General features: G+C 42.5%; 1 protein-coding gene across 1 annotated transcript in view; it reads left to right on the plus strand.

Moving 5' to 3' along the window:
• The window catches only part of PCSK2 (proprotein convertase subtilisin/kexin type 2), a 256,536-nt gene that overhangs the window by 157,066 nt on the left and 75,864 nt on the right, over positions 1 to 23,606 (plus strand). Inside the window, exon 6 of the mRNA XM_032859225.1 lies at positions 21,642 to 21,718. Coding sequence (XP_032715116.1) covers positions 21,642 to 21,718 — 77 coding nt within the window. The remainder of the gene's footprint in view (positions 1 to 21,641; positions 21,719 to 23,606) is intronic.

Raw genomic sequence — 23,606 nt, forward strand, 5'->3', positions numbered from 1 at the left:
AGGACCAGGACTCATTTATCTGATGTGTCTATAATCTGGGGAGGGGCAGGGACTGAACTCAGGAAAGGCTCAGTACTGTGTTCACTGTTGCTGGAAGTTTCCTTCTGCCCTTGCTCTAGAGGGAAATACCTACAGAGATATCCAAAGGTAGGTATTTGCAGGGGGCAAAACCTACCTGTAGCCTCATACGTTGCTCAGACGAATGGCAAATGGGATAATCCCTTTGAGAAAAGGTTTGGCAGTCACTTACAAAGTTAAACACACGTTTACCGTACAAGCCACAATCCCACTCCCTAAGTATTTCCCCAAGAGAAATGAAAGCATATGTTCATAAAGAGATGTATACAAGAATGCTCACAGCAGCTCTATTCATATTAGCAAGAACGAGAAATAATTCAAATGCCCACCATTGGTGAATGGATACATAAAATCGGAGCGTGTTCATACAATGGAATACCATTCCCCAACCAAAGGAACAAACTACTCATACATAAGACAAAATAGGCCAATCTCAAGAACATTATGTTAGCTGAAGAAGGCTGGGAACAAAGAGAAGTACCTACTCTCTGGTTCCGTTCAGAATAGTGGTTGACCGAGGTGGGTGGAGATGAATTCAGAAGGGCATGAGAGAACTTTCCAAGAGATGGAAATGTCCTCCACCTTGACTGCCATAACAGTTCCATGGGTGTACACAGTGCCACAACTCCCCCAGCTGCACACTTAGCACCATCTACTTTGCTACAGATGAATTCTACATCAACTTTAGAAGTACGATTTTTAAAACAACCTATTAGCTAAAGAGCTCTTTTAGAAATCAGTTACTACTGAGAATGCCCCAGGACTGTGGGAAGAGCGGGAATGGGAACTGCTTGTGTCCTGGAAGATGAGTGTGTTCACTGCCCCAGGAGAAGCTATATAAGCCCGCCCACCTCCCTAGGTTGTCTGAGGCGTAAAAGAAGGAAACAGATGCCAAGACACTTGGAAACTCTCCAATCATTGCACAGGCTGAAAGGGGGATCGTTTAAACATGATTACTAAATCCTTAGAACCACATCACTCCTGCTTTTTTCCATATTTCCATTTTTAATATAGAAGGAAGTCAGCTCATCATAAAAAAAGATTTAGGTATTACAGAAGAGTAGATCAAATAAAAACTGCCAGTTCCCTTTTTTCCCCCACTCCACCCCTCCTCTACAATCCCGACTCACTTCCCAGTTTTGATGATGTGCTTGTTTTTTTGTGAACCTTCCGGACTTTTTTTTTTTTTTTCCAAAACTGGAATCATACAATGTATCATACTGCACAATCTTCCTTGTTATGTAACAACATATTCTCTCCCATAGGTTGGATATACCATAATTTATTCAACTAAGCCCCTAAAATTTAACTTTTTGATTCTCCCCCAATGTTCTGCTACTATAAACTATGGAATGAATGTATTTCCTTAGCCATAGGTCTTTGAATTCTTGGGTGACTATCCCTTTAGAATGAATTTCTGGAGGTGAAGTTTCTGGGTGAAGCAGTACATGCAATTTTAATTTTGATAAAGCTTATCAAATTATTCTCTAAAAAGATTGAATCAATTTACAGTCCTCCCAAAAGCATCACTTCTCCTTCTGATCTCATAGAGAGGGAAAATAAAGCAAAGGGAATGTTGCAATGTTCAAAGACTCCAATGCCCTTGAAAAACAAAAGTGAGCTGAGGCCAACATGTCCCTATTTTTACTGCTAACTTGAAATTTCCACAATGAGGAAACAAAATACATGATTTAAAAAAAAAACTGTTAAGCAATGAGATTAATGAGAGTTGAGAGCCTATGACTTGAACATTTGCTGGTTAATAGATTTAGGGATAGAAACAGTGTTACGTCAATTATAGTAATTAACCACAGATGAAGATGAATTGAAGAGCTTTTGCCAGCCAAGCCTCCATTGAAATGCTGAGTAATGAGCCGCTGGTGGGGATGGAAGGTGAGAAACAGGTTCTGATTGAGGAAAGGATGAAGCTCTCCTCTTCTAGGATGTGTTCTCAGAAACAGAGTTCCAAGTTCTCAGAAACAGAGTTCCAAGTTCTCAGAAACAGAGTTCTATCCTGTCCCCACATCCCAAAGAACCCCCATCTGGAAGAGCATGCCTTTCAAGAAAGAGGACGCTTTTTAACAAGCACATTTTGACTATGTCCCCCAGGGTGTGTTTTGTTTTTTTTTTTTCTCCTTAAATGGAGTTAAACTCTTTCTGAACCTGAAAGAACATGACTCTGAAGGAGACGTGTCCCTGTGATGAAATGGACAATTGGGAAGAACACCAAAGCCAGTGTTTTAGCACCTTGCTGACCAAGTCAGAGAGAATCCACGGCCCACCCAGTAGTCAATTTTGTTGGAAATAGGTCTTCAGAATAGGGGGGGGGAAACAATTTAAGGGAGAAGGCAGTACATTCCAAAGCTATAACTAGAAATCATCTGTAATACTTCACCAGGATAAGAGCCCTGACTTACTATCACTCTAGCCAGAAAGCCAATTGTTGGTTTTCCATTCACTTCTTTCTTTTTACAGAAAGTCAAATTTATTCTTTTTGGCGCAGTGTTCTATGAGTTGGACAAGTGCATAAAATCACATCACCACCACCACAACCAAGAGACAGAACATCCCCACCACGCCAAATAACTTGACTCATGCTGCCCCTTGTGGTCAACTCCTCTGCAGGCACCACTCTGGGTCCCAACCACCAATCTGTTTTCTGTCCCAGTTGTTGGGCCTTCTCGAGAGAATATCATATATATGGAATTCTAGACTTCTCGAGCTGCCTGTTATCATTGCATTTGTGATTAATCCACGTGGTCATATATATCAGTACTTGTTCCTTTTTTATTGCCATGTAGTAACCCATCAAGTGCATGAACCAGTTTATCCATTCTCCAGTTGTGGGATGCTTGGGTGACCTCCAGTTTGGACAATTATAAATGAAGTCACCATGTACATGCCTGTGCAGGTTTTTGTATGAATTTAAGAATTCCTTTATCCTGGGATTGCTGTGCCATATGGTAATCCAACTGCTATTTAATCTCCTTAGAGGACAGGGAGCCTAGAAATAGCTCTGTGGCTCCTGGAGTTGAATACTCTTCTCCATGAACACTGTTATCACTTATGTAGCATGCGTCTGGGAGTGAACAGGCTATGATCTGGTCTTGTCTGGCAGTCCATTCCAGCCATGTTGCCAGCATGGAATAAGGAACTCAGGATGTGGACTTTGATGTTTTCAGTCTAACGACCCCAGAAAATCACTTGCCCATGTGGGGGAGGGGAGAGTGGCTTAATCAAACTAAACCAGGACACTCCATTTCCTTTTCTTTTCCATCAGTTTTTGTATCTTAAAAGTTTCATAAAGATTTATGGACAAATACCAAGTAGATATTGGGATTTTTAGCTGAAGGAAATAAGTTTAAATGGAATTCTGATTATTTTTTCCATTTGAAATGTTTTGAAAATATATGCAGTTCCCAAATTTGCTTGTTAAATGTGACTTTATAATGTGATTAAATTCCCAGAAAACTAAAAAAAAATCATACTTGTATAATCCCTATTATATCTGAACTCTTAGATATAATTTTTGATGATTTGCCAGTGAAAAGATAAAATATTTTTAATTTTTTTTCTATAATAACTGAACACAGCTGGGTTAAATTCAGTAAATATTCAATTGAGGCTAAAGATTTGACATTTGCAACACACACACATAATGATTTCTATCTTTTTTCAATTGGATTAAGTATAGAAAACCTCTATTTTTATATCTAGTGTCAGCTTACTCCATTTTCCACTTTCCACTTGTTTTTCCAAAATATTAAAGGCAAAATGCAATTAAAATATGCAAATAATGCTGCATACAGCACTGCCATAGCTAATCATAGTATAAATAAAGTAATATGACACCAACACATAAAAAAGGAGGCTTAGGAAAAATCAACACTGAATTCACAGAAACACAACTAACCAAAAGGTGAATCTTAGAGATTTAGAAACCCTTGGAAGCATACTTGTGTTGTTCTGCCTAAGTCAAAAAGCTAATTTTTTAAATAATTTAGCTAACATGTAGAAAATGAGCAAGTTCCACCAGATAACTCCCATAATATCAAATGATATTAGAGTGAACAAATGATTTTAGACAATTATTTGTCTTGTAATTAGTTCATTCGTTCATTCATTGAACATGCGCTGACATCTGCTGTGTCCACCGTGGTATCAAGTAAGACATAGTCCACATCCTTGAATCACTTACAATAAACTAGAGATGATAGAAAATGGAGAAAAGGATTGTGGATGGAAACTATCCAAAGTAAATGGTCGCATGGGTAGGGATCTTCTTAAATGAGGTAATAGTTGAACTGACTCAAGTTAACCTGCTTTAGAGAGAACTATGAAGAGATAAAACAGCATGGAGGATGGGCATGGTCGGACTTGCTTGCAGGGGAGTGGGAGAAGGTAACACTAGAGCCATAGACTAATTTCCTAGGGCTACTGCAACAAATTATGGGAAACTGGGTGGCTTATGGAAGAGGAGTATATTCTTTCACAGTTCTAGAGGCCAGAAGTCCGAAATCAAGGTAAAAACATGGCTGGTTCTTCTGGAGGCTCTGAGGGAGAATTGGTTCCATGCTTCTCTCCTGGTCTCTGGTGGTTGTGGGCAACACTTGTAGACCTATCATTCCAATCTGTCTCCACCTTCAGCTGGCATTGTCCTCTTTCTCTGTGTCTGTCTCTATCCCTTCACATGGCATTCTTATAAAGACACCAGTCATCAGATTTCAGGCCCATTGTAATTGGAGTATGGCCTCATTTAACTTGTTTGTATCTGCAAAGGCGCTATTTCCAAATAAGGTCATGTTCATGGGGGGATTTAGTTTTCATGCCAGGGTTATGACTTCAACAATCTTTTTTGGCAGACCCAGTTCCACTCACAATAAACAGCCCACAACTACAAACTACAGCCCACCCATTGCCTTTCCATCATTGTCAGGTTTTATGGAAACACAGCCACTTGTTCACACATCTTTGATATCCACTTTTCCACTACAAAAGCAGAAGGGAGTCATTTTGACAGAGACCATATGGCCCACAAAGCCTACAACATTTGCCATCTGACCCTTCCAGAAAAAGCTGGGGGACCCCAAGCTAGAGAAAAATTGGTTTCAGCCGGTAATGATTAGAGTTGGGGTGAAGCTAAAGAGGGAGAACTTGATGCTGCAAACTCCAGAGAATGTGGTCCTATGTTGCTAGAAAGTGTGCAGATCCAAATAGGATGGAAAAGACACAAAAAGAAAGTGTAGTGGGCTGGAGATTTGTTGGCCACGTTAGGAGTTGTGGTGATGTATGAAGGAGGAGGTGGGAGGGGGTGGAGAGCAGAAAAAGAGACATGGCTTCTGTGATTGGGACAGAGTCACTGTTCTGGGTTATGAGAAGATCAAAAGGGAGATGCTAAGATGGAGCCGAAGGGGAGTCACTGGAGTGGGGGAAGAAGGCCATGAACTGGGAAGTCAAGAGGACAGATGAGCATTCTTCATGGTTCTTAGAAATGCTGGGGCTGACAATGGTAGCGGGGTGGCAAGGACCACAATAGGCAAGGGCATATCATCCCTAAAAGGTCTAGAGCCCTGGATTTCCTTTCCCAAAAAACTCGTGTCCATACTTCAATGAATGCCACCTCCGTGCACAAGGCGATTGTGTGATTAATGTGGATTCTGGCGCCTCATCCTTGTAGCAACTTAATAAGGTGTGCATACAGCCTCCAAATGAAGGCTGTAATCCCTTTTCCAGAGTTTATGAATTATGAAGTTGGATTACCATCACAAGTGCCGTCAAGTTTTTTGGCTTCAAAACCAATTAAAATGATGAATAGCCGTGAAAGGAACCAGAAGTGCATTTAATCTTTCTCCAGAACAGTTGGGGATCAGTCCTTTCCTGTGTCGCATTTCACATTAGCTGGGAACATGAAATTGGGCCTATTCAAAGGTAAGACTCAAACAACTTCACCATGAAAGGGAACTGATCTACTTAGCTTTTTTTTTTTTTCAGCTCTGAACGCTGGAGATATTTACAGTGTGCCTCGTCTTCCTTTTCGCTTCTTTCTCAAGGTCATGACACTCTGTTTCCATCATCTCCCATTACCGAGTTTATCCTAAAAAGACTCACTAAAGCAGAGATTAACTGTTGGGGGCTGGGGGAAGACAAGTGAAAAAAATGCTGAAAGATTTTGAGTTTGATTTATAATGGATGCAAAAATGAGTGACCACCAAAAGCCCTGAGAACCAGCCCCCTCCACCACCCCCCACCACACACACACACACACACATATCTTGCTGCTATGTCATGTATCTCGAGTATGAATGTTCCCACCCAGTTTCAAGAGTGCTGGGATAAACAAGATTATCAGTCTTGCCGTTTTTCCTCCATTTTTTATGGTCAGAAAGATCTGCAGATGCCATGAAGTACAGAAAGAAGAGAATGAGTCTGAATCAGAAGATCTCAGTTCTAGTACGAACTCAACCACTTCTAACTGAAAAACCTTGAGCCAATCACATGACCTCCCCGAGCCTCAGTCTTCCTATCTGTAAAACAGGTGGTTATAAGACTCAATTCTCAAAATCATTATGAGGCTCAACCGAAATTAATTTGTGTTGAATTATACACATATGAGGTTTATACCTAAAACTTGTATCTTCAGGTAGAATAACCACGGGCCTGTGTGATCTGCTTCTTATTCATGTTGCTATGCTTTTGACCGGAGGAAAAAACGTTGTGTAAGATGGGCTTCAGCCAATCTCCAATAAATAACATTTGGACAGAATAACTCCTTCAGTGAGGTGACTCGATTATCAGTGACCTCTTTGCTATTTTTAGGGCTGAAAAAGGAGAGGCAGGTGATACTGAAGTTGTATAATCAACCACTCAGGGAGGGCTGTACACCAGTGCCTCCCTCTCTCCCAAGACGTCCGAACTCCTAGGTAGTGGCCTTGGACCTCAGCAGCCACTCCACGGCAAGCAGAACCCTCACAGAGGACCCAAGGGAAGGGAAGCTGTGATCATCCGTCGCTATGACATCGCAGAACACCCAGTCAAAAGAGGGAAACACAAATCAACTTGCACCTCGTCAACTTGACAACACAAATTTAGACCCTGGCTGCGACGTGCTCTTCTGATCCTTTTCCAAAACAGCGTCTCCCTCTGGTCCTTCTGATTTACACGCTTGCTGCTCTAGGGCCTGAGAGCACACTCCGGCATCGTGGAACTTCGAGAAGCAGATTTAAATAACTGGACGCGCTGGCTGCTCCCAGCCCCTGTGATCTTCCCTCCCAGGCGAGGTGTGAGGTCCAAGAGCGGCAACTGTAAAAGCCCATCTGCTAGCCTCTGGGACCCAGGACATCCCTCCACTTACCCTGCGGGATGGATGGCTCTCCTCACCCTCTCATTAAGTTATCAAGGCGAACTTGGACTGCCTTTCTTAAACCACATCATTTCTTTGCCTTCAACCTGAAATTAGCCCTTGCCTTTGTGTCAGCCTCCTTTGAAATGACAAACAAGTGACAAAGGCTTGCGGCACTGCCTTGAGCTGCTTTTGTACAGCTGGCTCAAGGTCATCTTGGTCATTGTGGGGACACAGAGACACCTCAGCAGTGAAGGGACCTGGGGAAGGGGAGAGTCCACAAGGCTGGCACAGAGCCGGGAGGATTGACTGGTGCTTGGGCAGGTGGTGTGCCAAGATGGGCTTGGAGCAGTATCTATACTCAGAGAGGTCGGCTTCTGGCTATAAGGGTATGCGATGGCTGCATACAGAATCAGAGCACACTTGCAGTTGCCTCTGTGCACCCTCATTTTTACTAAAACCAAAGGATATCCTACTACGTGGTTAACTTCAGTTTGTCTATATCACTTGTTAGAATCCAGGAAACACGTGCATGCATTGAAATTTACACACATTTTAAAAGAAATGTCTTAACTCCTATTGCTGGTAAAGCGGCTTGGCATTTAGTTTTGTCTATAATTGGGTGTATTTTTAAGGTTTTGACAAACTTTATTTTAAGCAACAGGCAGCAAAAAATAATTCAAACCTTAATATTCTTAAAAAATTATTCAACTGCAGGAAAACCGTCACTTTGAACTTTCCCTCTTCTTTCTTATGGAATCCATCCCGGTAACAGCTCTAGTCTGCTCGAAGTACAGAGAACGCCATTATATTGTGCATAGTGATCACACACTTTATCTGGCTTTCTAGTTTTCCTTGGTTCATCAGGAGTGGCCTGATGAACCAAAGAATCCACTGTGACAACTCTATTCTCAGAACTTGCTCTACAGAAAGCAGTTCACTCTGAGAAATGCCAAGAAGCTCCCAATGCTTCCAAAATACCACTCTTTATTCTCTACTATTAGAGATTATGTTCTTTGGCTCTTTCCAGTATCTATTCTCTTCTGTTAAAGCAAATAATATTGGAAAAGGCACTGTACTGGACTTATTTGTGCTAAAATATGAATGCTTATCAAATTCAATTTCTTCCTGCCGGAGACTTTAGGTGGAAGGGGGAGGAGGGAAAGTGGGAGGAGAAGGTTGTAACAGGGAGATTATGGATGCATAGAAGGGAAGCAAAGGGCCACAGGCAAAACTGACTCCATGGATCCATTTTGCAAATAAAAGAATCCGTGCACACCCAAATCCCCTGGAGATCTGATCAAAATGCAGATGCAGATTCAGCCAGTCTGGGGTACAGCCTAAGACTTTCCATTGCGAACAAGTTCTTGGGCGATGTCAATGCTGCTGGTCCACGAGCCACATTGGACAGGGTGAGGGAGCCAGAATGGAAGCGATGAACAAAGGTGTTAGTTCAGTGGTTCTACACCTTGCCTTGACATCTGAATCATCTGCAGAGCCTTTTTTTTCTTTTTTTTTTTTTAAACTACTGGTGACCAAGCCCCGCCCCCAGACCAATTAAATCAGAATCCAGGGGTCACTCAAGTATTCATACTTCTAGAAAGCAGTTCTACTGAGAAGCCTAAGTTGAGAAGCTCCATTCACTGCTAACCAAAACGTTGTTGATAATTAATGTATTCACTCACCAAGACTAAGGCAAGGCATCTCAGCTAAGGGATGGTACTCTACCGTGCCTGGCAAGCAGTTGTTACTCAAGAAATACTTGTTCAGTGAAAAAAAATAAACAAACTATAGACTGAATGCTTGAAGGAAAGCCAAGAGCCCAGAGAATGTAAAGAACTGAAGTTCTGACTTTGAAATGCCAAGGAACAAGATTGAGATCGGAGGACAGAATGTCTTTCCCATTACTCCTTCAGATCCCCTGTGCAGACACTCAATTCTGCTTACTCTGCAGATAACAGGAGGATCCGAAGCCAGAAATACTACCGTCACTTTATCCCAGGTTTTGCCAAGCATGACCCATCACAACACACCTGCACAGTTTTTGCAATGATGCTATTATTTCCCCAAGCAGATTTCCTTAAATTGACTCACATCTTCAACATAAATGAATGTGTTTTCAAGGGAAACTATAAATCACTATTTCAAACAGAGAAACAACCTACATCCCTTGACATAAATGGAAGTAACTGTCAAAATAAATACAATGAAAACAACCCAAGTTGGCACCCCACCTGCCCGTGCTTGCCTCTGTCAGATAAGGAGATGAATGGCCAGAAATAGGGAGGCATGAAAGACACAGCGTGCTTGATGGAGACCTGTCGTTGCCATAATAAGAAGGATGGAGGAGTGCTTTGGAAGAAGTCACAATCTGATGTTACTGAAGGGACCACGGCAAGCCTCTCATGGAACATGACTCTGGGCCAGTGATTTTCAGACTGCATTCAGAAATCCATGAGCCACCACATAGTGCTGAAGAGTCTCTGGAGAAAGGAGGAGGAGGAGGAGGAGAAGGAGAGAAAGAAGGAGAAGGAGGGAAAGGAGAAGAAGGGAAAGAAGATGAGGAAGAAGAAGAAGGAAGAGGAGGAGGAGGAGAAGAAGAAGGAGAAGAGGTATTTCCAAGATTTCCGTTTCTGAGGACTCCACTCACCACTGCTGTTTGTCTCACATAGAGTATAATGTCTGTTTCTCAAAAAAAAAAAAAAAAAAAAAAGTCCCCCTTCTAAGAAGAACAACATAAGCAACAGAGGAAAAAGGGAGTAGCTTAAGACTTGCTGTTGAGAGCAGAAAATGAGCTTTCTCTTTGAAGGCATACCTGCTGCTTGAGGCCTCAAAGACATCGTACCTACCTTGGATGAGAGACTTTACTAAACCAAACTACGCTGTTTGGAAAATGAACAGACCATACAAAGGAAGAGATGTGCCTCCCGGCTCTTGAGTGAGGTGTGTCCCGGGGTGGGAGTTACATTATTGGCTCAATGTACGTGCTCAGATTTGGACAGAATGACCCACTGACATTTAGGGAGTACATCCACTAAATTGGTCCTTTCTATTTGCTAGGTATTTGTTTTTTTCTCTTTTAAACAATGAATGCAATAGAAGGCTCTGGTTGTGGTTCTTATTATGCAGCACAGCAAGACTGCATGGTTAGGGGAGAAGCCTCTGGAGCCAGACTGCCTGGTCTAAACCCCTACTCCGTCTCTTTTTCATCTGTGCGACCTCAGGCAAAATACTCAGCCTCTCTGTGCCTGGGTTTCCTCACTCACAGAATGAGAGTGATAAGAGTATTTTCTACCACATAAGGATATCAAAGAGTCCCTCGCACTCGTTATGAGTTACCTGTTATCATACGGCAAAAAAAAATTTTTTTACAGAGAACAAAAGGTTATGCCATGAAAATTAGGTCTTCCTTCCACCGGAGACCCCAAGCCCCTCTGTAGAGGCAAAGCGCTGTATAAAATGGCTCTTGGGTATCTTTCCACAAAAACTGCGTGTATTTACCACTGAGAATACCCTTCTCTTCAGTGCAAATGGGAGCTCACAAGGCCCTCCATTGTACATACTGCCTTTCTTACTTGCAATATTTCCTATTTCCTAGGAATGAGTTCATGGTAGGCTTGACCCCCTCATTCATGGTGGTGGCTGCAGAGTCTTAAGGGCGCCCCATCATTTATTTCAGTTGTCCCAGCTGTTGGACACTGAAGCTGCTTCTGGTGTTTCACATTTATGATAAACATGTGGCCATGAATATATTGAAAAGCAAGTATTTCATGTATGTGCAAGTACATCTTTAGGATAAATTCTTCCAAGTGGGACAGCTGAGTCAAAGAGTCTGTGTGTCTTTTATTTGGAAAGATATTGCCAAATTTCTCTTCTGAGAAATTGTACTGACCACCCGGTACACAAATGTCTCCCCTCCTTCTCAGAAAAATGTTTTAAATCCATAAAACAAAATATATGAGATAAGCAAAGAAAGCAACTATATCGAAATGCAGTTTTCAGTGTATAAAAATACATCTGTGCCAAATGGTGGTGTGTATCATTCTTTCTTAATGCATTAACCAACAACATTTAGTGGCAGAAAGTAATGAGTAGAAAAGCTATTTCAGCCCATCAGCAAGCGCTATAATGCGATATGACAGTACGTATTGGTGACAAGCTCACAGGTCCCGCTAATAATACGTTGGCTTGGAGTCTGCAGCCAGAATTGAAGGAAATGCTAAATCTGGGTTGGCAGCTAGTGAAAATAAAGATGTAAATTCTTTCTGAACAAGTATGGGACCCTGCCGTAGAGGCAGCTCTCGGAGCCTAATTACAGTGAATGGCAGTTTCTCCTCAAAAGCGTCAGGTCAGCCTGGATTTCACACTTTCAGAATAGCTCTTAAAAAAATTCATGGGTGGGAATCAGCCTCATCCAGCCTAATACAAGCTTCATAGGATTTTTAAAATAACCAGACAAGTCAAGGTGTGGACAGGCAGAGAAAACTCTACGGCAACCATCCAGAGGTATGGCTTTGACTATTTCTTGGAGATATAACCTCACCCCTTCCATCAATACTTCAATACATCTGCTCTCCTACCCCACAGGGTTCAGGAGACTATTAAATAAAATGAGAGAAAGGCTCTGCATTAACCATTGGGAATTAATACCAACTCCTCCTGTTATGTGTAGTGTTTAGAACCTCTCTCAGATCTACCAAGAGCGACCTGATGGTCAAAGGAAGGGGCTGCTCAGCTTTGGAAAACAGAGGAAGCCCAGTGGTCCATGACATAGTTTGGGGGCATATGATCCTTGCCCGGCCCAACTATGATGTTATTTTGTTCTCTCACCCCAAGAGTACTCTGGGGACTACAGAAGTTACCAGAATTTACAGGAGCAAGAAGGAAGTGGTGGTAGGAGTTGTCAAATCCACCATCAGAGAACACGCCATCGCTGGAAAAATGCACAACTCTGGCCATCTCAGGGGTATAAAAGAGAGATTTCAAACACTTCTGAAGATGTATCTTTTTTTTTTTAATTTCTGAGTGCTGGAGTAATGTTAAATTTCATTAAGTTTTACAGCCAGACTTAATATAGACATAAATCCCTTTAATGTTGGTTTCAGTCAAAAGTGAGCTGAACATTATCGTTAAAGCAGTGCATGTGGGAGAATTATTTGAGGAAAATCAAAATAGGCACAGTTGGGAACATTCAGCCATGACCATATTTGACGCAAGTAGGCACAATAGCAAAATTCTCTAGACTCTAATGGCCTGGGCTATTTTGCTGCTCAGTTTCCATACAGATGAGCTTTGTTCTGGGGCAATATGGTTGCAGTTTGCAAGTCTATCCTGGGAAGCTCATTTCTCTTTCATTAGTCCATGAGCACAGTGCAATTTCAGCTAATACAGTTACATAGCTCCTGGCTGGGTTATATGGTTACACGCCTTCAGGGAAAGGAGAAGTCAGAATAAAGGGACAAATGGGATGGATGTACTCTCTTGTTCTGAGTGCCTATAGCTGTTGGAATTTCATTGGTGATTAATCATATGCCATGCTGTACTCATAATACTCTAATTGTTTGAGACATTAAGTAAGTCTGGCATTACCTGACATTTCACAGGGGACATCTTGTCTCCCTGGTACAATTTCTTTGAGGTCTGAGCTTATATATGACACTAATGAGGGGATCTACTTCTTGCCATGGTTCATAGATGTGGTCGTACTTACATGCATTTGTGTGAAATTGCGAAAAGCACTCCCTCCTGGTGGGTGAGTTGCAAAACAGCACCCTCCTTCTGGTCAAACAAATGAGAAAAGGATGCCCACTCCCCAAGGGCTGGCCAATTATTTTTTAAAGTCCAACCCTAGGGCACACGGCTCGTGGAGTCCAGTGCAGCATTTAGTTGCTCCCCTTGGGTATGTACCCTTATGCAAGGCACAACCTGGACAACTATCCATGGCAGCCCTGATTAAAGATACCACTTTCTTAATTTTATAGTTAGACCACAGAGTTTGTTCCTCAGTGCTCTAAAAATATCTGTTCACTCATGGAGCAGTGACCCCCCATGTTAACTGTATTGATCTATAATGAAAGCTTGAATTGTAAGAATGTCAACACAGCACCACAAAAATGAAAGATGGGTAAGGCCTTGTAAGGCACACACCATATGTACGCGTATCACCTGACGATCACCTCTGCATGCCGGAGGGCTATTCACTACCAGCACCTGCTGCTCTCTGTCAAGAGTAATGTTCTGACTTCGGGAACAGATAGGACACTTATAGATGGAAAGACAAAGATCTAGAGGGCTATTGCCCCTAGAAGCAGCCCTCAACCAGTGATGGACGGGGATGGTGGAAACAATGTTGGGACTTCCTGCCATCCCAGCCAATTGCTCTCTTCTGCTTCCATGAGTGTCCCTTTCAGTTTCTGACCAAAGTCACACCTGAGGACCCACCTTGGATTGACGTGAGAGCCAGGGGAGGGAAACATCAAACTCTTAGCAGTGTAGTGAGGCTAGCTGTATCAGATTCCTTTTCAGCAACTACAGCCCTCCTAGATGAATGGGGCATGGGACAGGTATGTCTCAGAACAAAGGAGGTCCCTCAGGACGACAAGGATTGGGTGAAATAGTGTAGGCTTCAGGCTCTCAGAGGGTGGCATGGGGACCTGAGAGCCTAAGATGACAGCAAAGGGCTGGCAAACTCTTTCTCTAAAAGGTAGTAAATATTTTAAGATTTGCGGGCTTCTGTCACAAATTTACTGTCATGGTGTGGAAGCAGCCGTTGGCAATAAAACAAATAGACATGGTTGTGTGCCAATAAAACTTTATTTACAAAAACAGGTAGAGGGTCGGATTTGGCACATACCATATTTTGTGACTCTTGCTGTAGGTGATCAAAGAAAGTGAAGGTCCTGGAAGAAGAAGACGGAGGTGAGGAAATGCCCACACTGTTAGGGAATGCACTTGATGGCTTACATTGATTCATTTTATCCTCATAGCAAACAAGTACTTACAGGTTTATCAACTGCATTTTAAAGACGGGGAAACTGTGGTTTCCAGAAAATAAGAAAATTGCCAAAACCAAACAGCCCAGGTTTGAAACCAGATCTATTTGATTTGAAGGCATCTCCAAGCTGACGCCTACAGACACCTTGATTGTGTACAACCCAGCAGGCAAAGTCCACAGATCCCAGAGGCATTAAAATCTAAATCTGGTGGGGGCGGGGGGGAGAGTGGCAGTGCCAGAGACAGGTTCAGTCTCAAGGGCCTTAGAAGTTTCTCTGAGAGTGTTAAAGCAAGGGACATAGTTGCCACTGTGTTCACCATCAGTTTTCACAGTGAGAACAGCCCCGGCATCCGACCCATGCCATTTGTCAGTCTGTGACTTTGGAGGCTGCACAAAGGCAACACCTCAAACATAAGAAGTCAGAAGATTTCTTGAAAATAAGTTCCTGTCCTCTCCTAGCTTAATGTGCAGGTAGGGCATCTGATGGAAACAAGTACATGGTTCAAATAACCGTTGGAAGGCTTGGATAAGAATAAGTGTCATAATCATTAAAGTTCCTTTCTATGGGCTAATCCAGTCTTGATTTCTGACTATGCATTCAAATACTCAGAAATTAAGCCTTAGAATTATTAAATACCAGAGGGTATTTTTTTTCCTCCTGCACTCAACTCTTATTAGAGAAATGAACCAATATCTGAAGTTTCTTCCAGAAATAATTTCCAGGGAAGCCCTGAGGTCAATTTGGATTCAGTCCAGTCTTCTCACTTTCAGGACGATGGTACAATGATAATTCAAAGTACTTCGTGATGACTCTGAATCATCCTGATCCTGAATCACCAATGATTAAATTATGTTCACTAAACAACTAGTATTTTCTAAAGCAAGAAAGTAGACTGATGCATTTGCAAAAGAAGTTATGGAAGAATTTAAACCAAAACAAGCCAATGGCTTAGCCTGGGATGACCAAAGTATTAAATTTACAGAGACACCACTGCCCCCTCAATGTCTACCTTGATCGCTCTTTTAGAAAATTCTGGCATAACTCAAGTCTGGTTTAATTTATTCCCTTACACAAATAATTTTATGGATGACAACTCTGTGATTCAAATCCATAAATGACTCGGTTTTGGCTATAAAAGTATAAACAGAATGCTTACCAAAAGTTGCTCACTGTTCTTTCTTGCTATAAACCATTTGATTTTTAGCCAAAAGACCTACAGCTAAACAAGTGCTACTGTTTGCCTTCATTAACACTCAGTATAAACTGTTAGACAAGGAATTAAGCATTAGTCATCAAATTAATTAAAAGACAACAAAACAGTGCAACCATCTCAACACTCAAAGGTGAATTTGACTCCAGACAATATGGGGTCTTTCCCTTCTTAGAAAAGTGGTCCCAGAGTTCTGGGGATTCTTGGCTGCAAGTTTGGCCGTGAGATCTGTGCAGTACCCTCTCCAGGCCCTGTCCACCTCAGGGCAAGCAATTTTCTCCAGGGCCAGGTTGGAGACCAAAGACCTCAGCCCAGACCATGGGTAATTATTACCAACCAGAAAAGTGAGTCAGGGTGAAAAGCTTGTGAACCAGGCAATCGGACAGCAAACACAGAGGTACAGAAAATTCCAATTTTTCTTTTCTTTAATGGAATTTAGCTTCTATCTGCCAGCCTAATTGCCCTCACTCAAGGCAGAAATTTGACATTGGTCAACTCAGGTGTTTCCCCCACCATCCTGTCTACAGGATTGACCTTGAGCTTCAAAGGACTAGCACAGCCTTAGGAGAAGGTGCAAGGGTGCTGACGTTTTCATCTCATCATCTGTGCCCCTAGATTCCACTCTTGCATCCCCATTCCCACTGGCCTTGGTTGTAAGTCCATGTAGATCCTGCCCTAACCCTGGATCCTCAGTGTCCTGACCCCTGAAATTTCTAGGCCAGCTGGTTCTCACTGTCATGTCCTCACCACCCCACCCTCCCACAGGATATTCCTGCTGCCAGCTGCTCCACACTGATGGTCAGAGGAATGCAGGGTGGGGCCACCCCAAGTCCCTGAGCTAAGACACCCCTGAGAGCCACTGCTGAACTGCAGCAACAGACCCCTGTTCTAAGATGAGTCCCAGGCCTTTCCAAGGTTGGACATTCCAACATACCTCCATCCTACTCCAGAACACAGCTCAGAAGAAAGTAGCACTCTGTACCCTTTCTGGGGGTCCCACAATGGCTACTCATTGAATTTTCCATCCAATTTGCCTCAGACCAGGGGATTTTTCTCCCTTCTATGGAGAAAGGAACTAGGCTTAGCAAACAGTCTTCCAAATCTATTTATTACTTAGGTTTCAACCTCAGCTTTAAAACCCAAAAGAAAAGTACTAACTTGAATTTCTCTTGATTGCCCATCCCCCAACTGTACCTAAGAATGCTCTTGTCTCAAAAATTCAGAGAATGTTAGGGGTAACTGAACATAGTTATTATTTCAAAATAGTACCTCTCAAAAGAACTGAAAGCCAAACAGTTCAAGAAAAATAAAAAGAAAACAAAACAAAAAACATGCCAAATATGTCTCCCAGAGACAGAAAATATAGACCAGATTGAGAATTAAACTTTTTAAAAAGGTAAATAAGAGTAGTTTGGGATCTAAAGGAAGAAGGAGGAGCAGATCATTTGGAACCAGTAATTATGGCCAGAGGAGACAGAATGATGTCCTCTCTGATGATCACTTATTAAAGGAAGACCTAGATTCTAGAATAAAGGATAGGCTTGTTCAACACCACAGATAAAAAGGACTGGTCCAGGGGCATCTGGGTGGCTCAGTGGGTTAAGCCTCTGCCTTCGGCTCAGGTCATGATCCCAGGGTCCTGGGATAGAGCCCCACATCGGGCTCTCTGCTCAGCAGGGAGCCTGCTTCCTCCCCCGCCCCTCTCTGTGATCTCTGTCAAATAAATAAATTTAAAAAAAAAAAAAAAAAAAAGGACTGGTCCAAATTTTGAATGGGGTTGGGGAAGGTGGAAAAATGAGGAATTGATTTTTGATGGAATGAAGTTTCTGTTATGCTGAGTAATTTCTAGAGCTGTGTTGTGCAACACAGCCAGCAATACAGTATTATGTACTTTAAACTGTGGTAAGAGGCTAGATCTAATGTTAAAGGTTCTCACCAAGGCAAAATAAAAAATAACACCCAGACACAAACGAGCACACAGAAATCTAGGGAGGTGATGAACATGGTGTAGCACCTTGGTTGTGGCAATGTGATCACAGGTGTATGCATATGCACAAGCTCATTACATGTGAAATAGACCAAGTATACTTCAGTAAGGCCCCAAATTCTTATATTAAAAAAAATTGGGGGTGCCTGGGTGGCTCAGTCATTTAAGCGTCTGCCTTCAGCTCAGGTCACTGTTAGGGTCCGTGATCAAAGGAACGAGACTGATATAAAGCGAAAATCAAACAAAGCTTTATTTCATGCCAAGCATCAAAAATCAAACTGACCAGTCAGGGCTGTCTCTTACGAAAAGACGATGATGATGATTCCGACAAGGTCACTCCCAAGAAGGCCGCTCCGGACGAGGCTGCTCCACAGATGAGGCCACTCCCCGGTTGGAGCCGCTCCCAAGAAGAGGCCACTCCCAAGAAGGCCGCTGCTGGTGAGGTCGCTCCCCAGACAGGGCCGTTCCCAAGAAGAGGCCACTCTGGAGGAAGCCGCTCCCAGGACGAGGCCACTCCCAACGACGAAGAGGCGATGACGACAGCGACGACGACAAGGACGACAACACCGATGACACAGACTCTGCTCCCCATGATGCCACTCTGACAAGGCTGCTCCCCAGAGGAGGCCACCGCTCCGGACGAGGCCACTCACCGACGAGGCCACTTCCCGGTTGGAGCCGCTCCCAAGAAGGGGCCACTCTGGAGGAAGCCACTCCCAATGACAAAGAGGCGATGACAACAGCGACGATGACAAGGAGGACAACACCGATGACACAGACTCTGCTCCCCATGACGCCACTCTGACAAGGCTGCTCCGGCAGGGCCGCTCTGAAGGAAGCCTCTCTCACCGAGGAGGCCTCTTCCCAGATGAAGCCGCTCCCCGGAATGACGCAGCTCCGGCGAGGCAGCAACTCAGGGTTCGCGGCGAGGTTGCTGCCGTCTAGGCCGTTCCCCGTGGCGCCGCTGCTGAGGGTCGCGGTGTGTGGGCGGGGCCGCTGGCGGCTCAGGACCGCCGGCATCAGGGCCACTGGCTTCGCTTATAGCTCTGACAAGAGCTGTTACAGCTCTTACAGCTCTTCTTCTTCCTTTGACAGCTCTCCTTCTGCTCTCTCCACAGCCTCACAGACCAACCTTTATGGGGGTGGTTGAGCCCCGCCCCTACACAGGCGGCCAATTGAATCCCAATTCACCCCAGTGGATATATGCACGCCCCACCGATTGGACGTCTCCACCCGGCCTGACCCGCTGCTACATCCGGGGTCCACAAGCCAGTTCCTCTGGGAGGGGCAGGCCCTTACAGTCACGATCCCAGAGTTCGGGGACTGATTCTGACATCCAGCTCCCTGCTCAGCAGAGAGTCTGCTTCTCCCTCTGCCCTTCTTCCTACTTGTGCACTCTTCTCTCTCTCTCTCTCTCAAATAAATAAGTAAAATCTTTAAAAAAAAAAATTTAACACCACACACAGAAATAAATTCAATATGGATGAAAGACCTAAAAGTGAGACAGGAAACCACCAAAATCCTGGAGAACACAGGCAGCAATCTCTTTGCCATTAGTTGTAGCAACTTCTTACTAGATGTGTCTCCTGAGGCAAGGGAAGCAAGAGCAAAAATGAACTATTGGGACTTCGTCAAGATAAAAAATTTCTGTACAGTAAAGGAAACAATCAATAAAACTAAAAGGCAACCTTCAGAATGGGAGAAGATATTTGCAAATAACATATCTGTTAAAGGGTTAGTATCCAAAATCTATAAAGAACTTATAAAACTCACCACTGCAAAAATGAATAATCCAATTAAAAAATGGGCAGAAGACATGAATAGACATTTTTCCATAGGAGACATACAGGTGGCCCACAGACACAAAAAGATATTCAACATAACACATCATCAGGGAAATACAAATCAAAACCACAGTGAGACATCACCTCACACTGATCAGAATGGCTAAAATTAACAACTCAGGAAACAGCAGATGTTGGTGAAGATCTAGAAAAAGGGAAACCCTCTAACACTGTTGGTGGGAATGCAAACCGGTGCAGCCACTCTGGAAAACAGTATGGACTTTCCTCAAAAAGTTAAACATAGAACTACCCTATGACCCCGCAATGGCACTGCTAAGTATTTACCCAAAGAATACAAAAATACTAATTCAAAGGGATAAATGCACTCCAATGTTTATAGCAGCATTATTTACAATAACCAAATTATGAAAAAAGCCCAAATGTCCACCAACAGATGGGTGGATAAAGAAGGTGTGGTGTGTGTGTGTGTGTGTGTGTATGTATGTATATATGTATGCATATATGTATGTATATGCATATATACACACACATAACACACACACACAGTGGAATATTATTCAGCCATAAAAAAGATGAAATCTTGCCATTTGCAACACTGTGGATGGAGCTAGAGAGTATTATGCTAAATGAAATAAGTTAGTCAGAGAAAGACAAATATCATATGATTGCATTCATATGTGGAATTTAATAAACAAAACAGATTAACAAAGGGGCAAAGAAAGGAGAGGCAAACCAGAAAACAGACTCGTAACTGTAGGTGGGTTAAATGGGTGACGGGCATTAAGGAGGGCACCTGTTATGATGAGCACTGGGTATGTAAGTGATGAATCACTAAATTCTATACCTGAAACTTACAATACACTATATGTTAATTAACTGGAATTTAAATAAAATCTTGGGAGAAAAAAAAATTTTTTAAATTTCAGGGTGACATCTACCCCAAACACCACATTTATTTAAATAAATTAGTATTATAATTCTGCCTATTTCAACTACTGGGGACAAATCATCTTTTGTCATCCAAGAAATGGAAACACAAGCTAATGGAATTCATCAATGTGCTCTTAAAAACATTATGCCACTAATGCATCAGGTTCAGAAACTGAAGCGTTTTACATGACAAAAGGGCACAATTCTTGGAAATGTCTCAGGACCCGTGAATCAAGAATTGCCCACACTGGAATATACATCGAACCCAGTGTTCCCCAGCACCCTGTCTGCTGTGGACCAGGAAACCCTCCAGAGCTTTACTGCAGAACTCAAAAACTAAGCAGAGAAAAATGGGATTCTCATTTTCAGTGTCCCAGGCAAGCAGAGAAGGCAGTGAGAAGGGATGGATTATTCTCCAAAAGGTGGTGGATCATCTCCCATCATGGACCAAAATAAAAGGCTCATCAACTAAAGACCAAAATGGAAAATAATTTAAGCAGATATGGAATTAATTTCTGTGGGGATAGGACTCTCCGTGGGAAAGGCAGGGGTGTTGGAGGCATAGAATTTAAGCTTCGAACTGAATACTGTAGGGTATATGAGTACTCCCCATTTGTAAATGTCTACTTATTTATTTCATCATTTGTTGCTCTGTGCCCCCCACACACTGGGCTGTAAGTTATATGAGGGCAGGGATATCACCAACTGCATTCCCATATTTGGAAAAGTGTCTGGCATAGGTTAGACTCTTACTGACATGTGTTGAGTGAGTAAATGAAGTTGATATCGTGTTGATGTTAGGGGCTTGGGTGGGTGTTTCACACCCATGAGGATAAAGGAAACAAGCCTATGTCAGTCTGAAGCTGGGAGCTGGGAGCGAGCCTTCTGCATAAAGCAAGAAAACTCCAGAGGTTGCCTCACTTGTGACATAAGATCTCGAACCTTTTGACCATCAATCCAAGGACATATACGTCCTAGATCCCAGGTGAACCTCATTTACCCACAGGTGGCGACTTAAAACAGAAGCAGTACTGGAGAGCCTAAGACTCCAATTTGCCGGTTCTTGGAAGGTCTGAATTAGAATGGGGTGAGGAACCCTGGAAAGCATAAAGGGAGAACAGAGAGATCCAAGGACCCACCAGCTCTGGCACCATTTGGTGAGGGCTGGTCCAGAGCGGAACATTAACAAAGCACTCCACAGAGGGCCTGTAACCATAAAACAGTCATGTCTTGCAGCTTTTTCTCTTGCCTCAATATCTGGCTTGATTGAATTAATGAGAAACCTTGTGTTTTTCAGAACGCCGAGGCAAGCTATGACTTCAGCGGCAATGACCCCTATCCTTACCCTCGGTACACAGATGACTGGTTCAACAGGTAAACTGGGCCTTGTGGGCTGTCTTTGACTTTAGATTTGGGGGTTTTATTTGACGCTGCTTTGTTTTTAAAGCTTGAGCATCACCAACAAGATTAATCTCCCTGCTTCACTAAATTATATTGTGATTTTTCTCCTTCGTAGCTACATTCTCTAAATTCTTAGATTTTATTAATACGGCAGCATTCCTCTAAAATTGACTTTTGATTCTTTTCTTCTCTTGAATTGGAAGTTATTTGCCACTTTATTAAAGATAGCAGAAAGTAAAAATAATGAGAAATCCTTTTTTCAACCTACCACAAGATGATTTAAGACACACTCATTTCACTTGATCTATTGAAGAGAACTATTGTGCCTCTCTGCTCTGTGTCCAAATGTTTTTGAAAAGTGTTTCTGCTGTAACCTCGTAAGAGTTCAAATAGTTCTCTTCAACTAAACAGCAAGCATTATCGGCAAAGGTTTGAAGTATTTTTTTAATTGAGGTACGATCGATACATAACATTATGTTAATTTCAGGTATACAACATAGTGATTTGATATTTGCATATATTACACAATGATCCCTACATTAAATCTAGTTGGTACCTGACACCATGCCTAGTAACACAAAATATTTTTTGTAGTGATGAGGACTTTTAAGATCTGGTCTCTTAGTCACTTTCAAATATATAAGGCAATATTATCAACTCAGAGGGTTGAAGTATTGGTTGGCATCTTGTCAGTTGAACTACTCCATGGTCCATCCCAAGTTGTGCCTTTTCTTCAGCCTCTCCTGCTTCCAAACATGTAAATATGTAGTCTCTTTTCTCTAAGTAAAATTCTTGCCTAGATGGTTGATTGTTTATAAGAAATATCAAGAAATAGAGATGAGTGACTTGCCCCTTCAGAATCAATACAGTTTCAAACCTAGTGCTTGCTTATTATTGATGTTCTTGGGTGAAATTCATGAAAACGTATGAACTTCAATTAATGGTTTAACAATATGTGAACACGCTCTTACTTCCCATGGCAAACTCATGTAGATAAAACAAACGTTGTCATTCTCTGTTCCGTGATTTTTTTAAAAGTGGGGAGGGGGTTGGTTGGCAAGGTTGCATGACTTCCTGGTCAAACAACTAGTATGTATCAGAGCCAATGCTTGAATCCAAGCTTCAGACATGATTCTAAATCCAAATTGTACCATTCTTTAATAAGCATCACTTTTATTATAAAAGACAGAAAACATGACAGCCAGAGGGTAGCCAGGGACAGGTCCCCAGTGGCCCAGGCAGCTCAGACTCTGTCCTTACAGTTAACAAGTTGATCAGTGTATGTCTGGGGCGCAGTAAGTGCACATGAGTTGGGGGCTTGGAGATTATAGAAAATACAGAAAAGAATAAAGAAGAAAAAAAAACAATTAAATTTGCAACATTTTATTTATTTTTTTAAGATTTTTATTTATTTATTTGACAGAGATCACAAGCAGGCAGAGAGGCAGGCAGAGACAGAGAGGGAAGCAGACTCCCTGCCGAGCAGAGAGCCCGATGCGGAGCTTGATCCCAGGACCCTGAGATCATGACCTGAGCTGAAGGCAGAGGCTTTAACCCACTGAACCACCCAGGCGCCCCAAATTTGCAACATTTTAAAAAGATCATCTCTGGTGTCCAATAACACAGTTTACTCTTTATCAACTTCCAAAGCTGCTTTAAAATGATCCTGCAGTGTTTGGAAGTGTGTTTAGGGAATGAGGATGTATCAAAAAGGTCTGAGAACTTCTGACATGAAGTGTCTCATACCTTCCATGACTTATAACCATAGATCCTGACATACCCTGAGCAAATAAACCATTTCCAGACACAGGGATGTGAAATTACCAAATAGATGTCACTAAGTCAGAGGTGAGACATAATT

This window comes from Lontra canadensis, unplaced genomic scaffold (genome assembly GCF_010015895.1).
Source record: "Lontra canadensis isolate GAN:19392208 unplaced genomic scaffold, GSC_riverotter_1.0 scaffold16, whole genome shotgun sequence".
NCBI classification, from domain to species: domain Eukaryota; kingdom Metazoa; phylum Chordata; class Mammalia; order Carnivora; family Mustelidae; genus Lontra; species Lontra canadensis.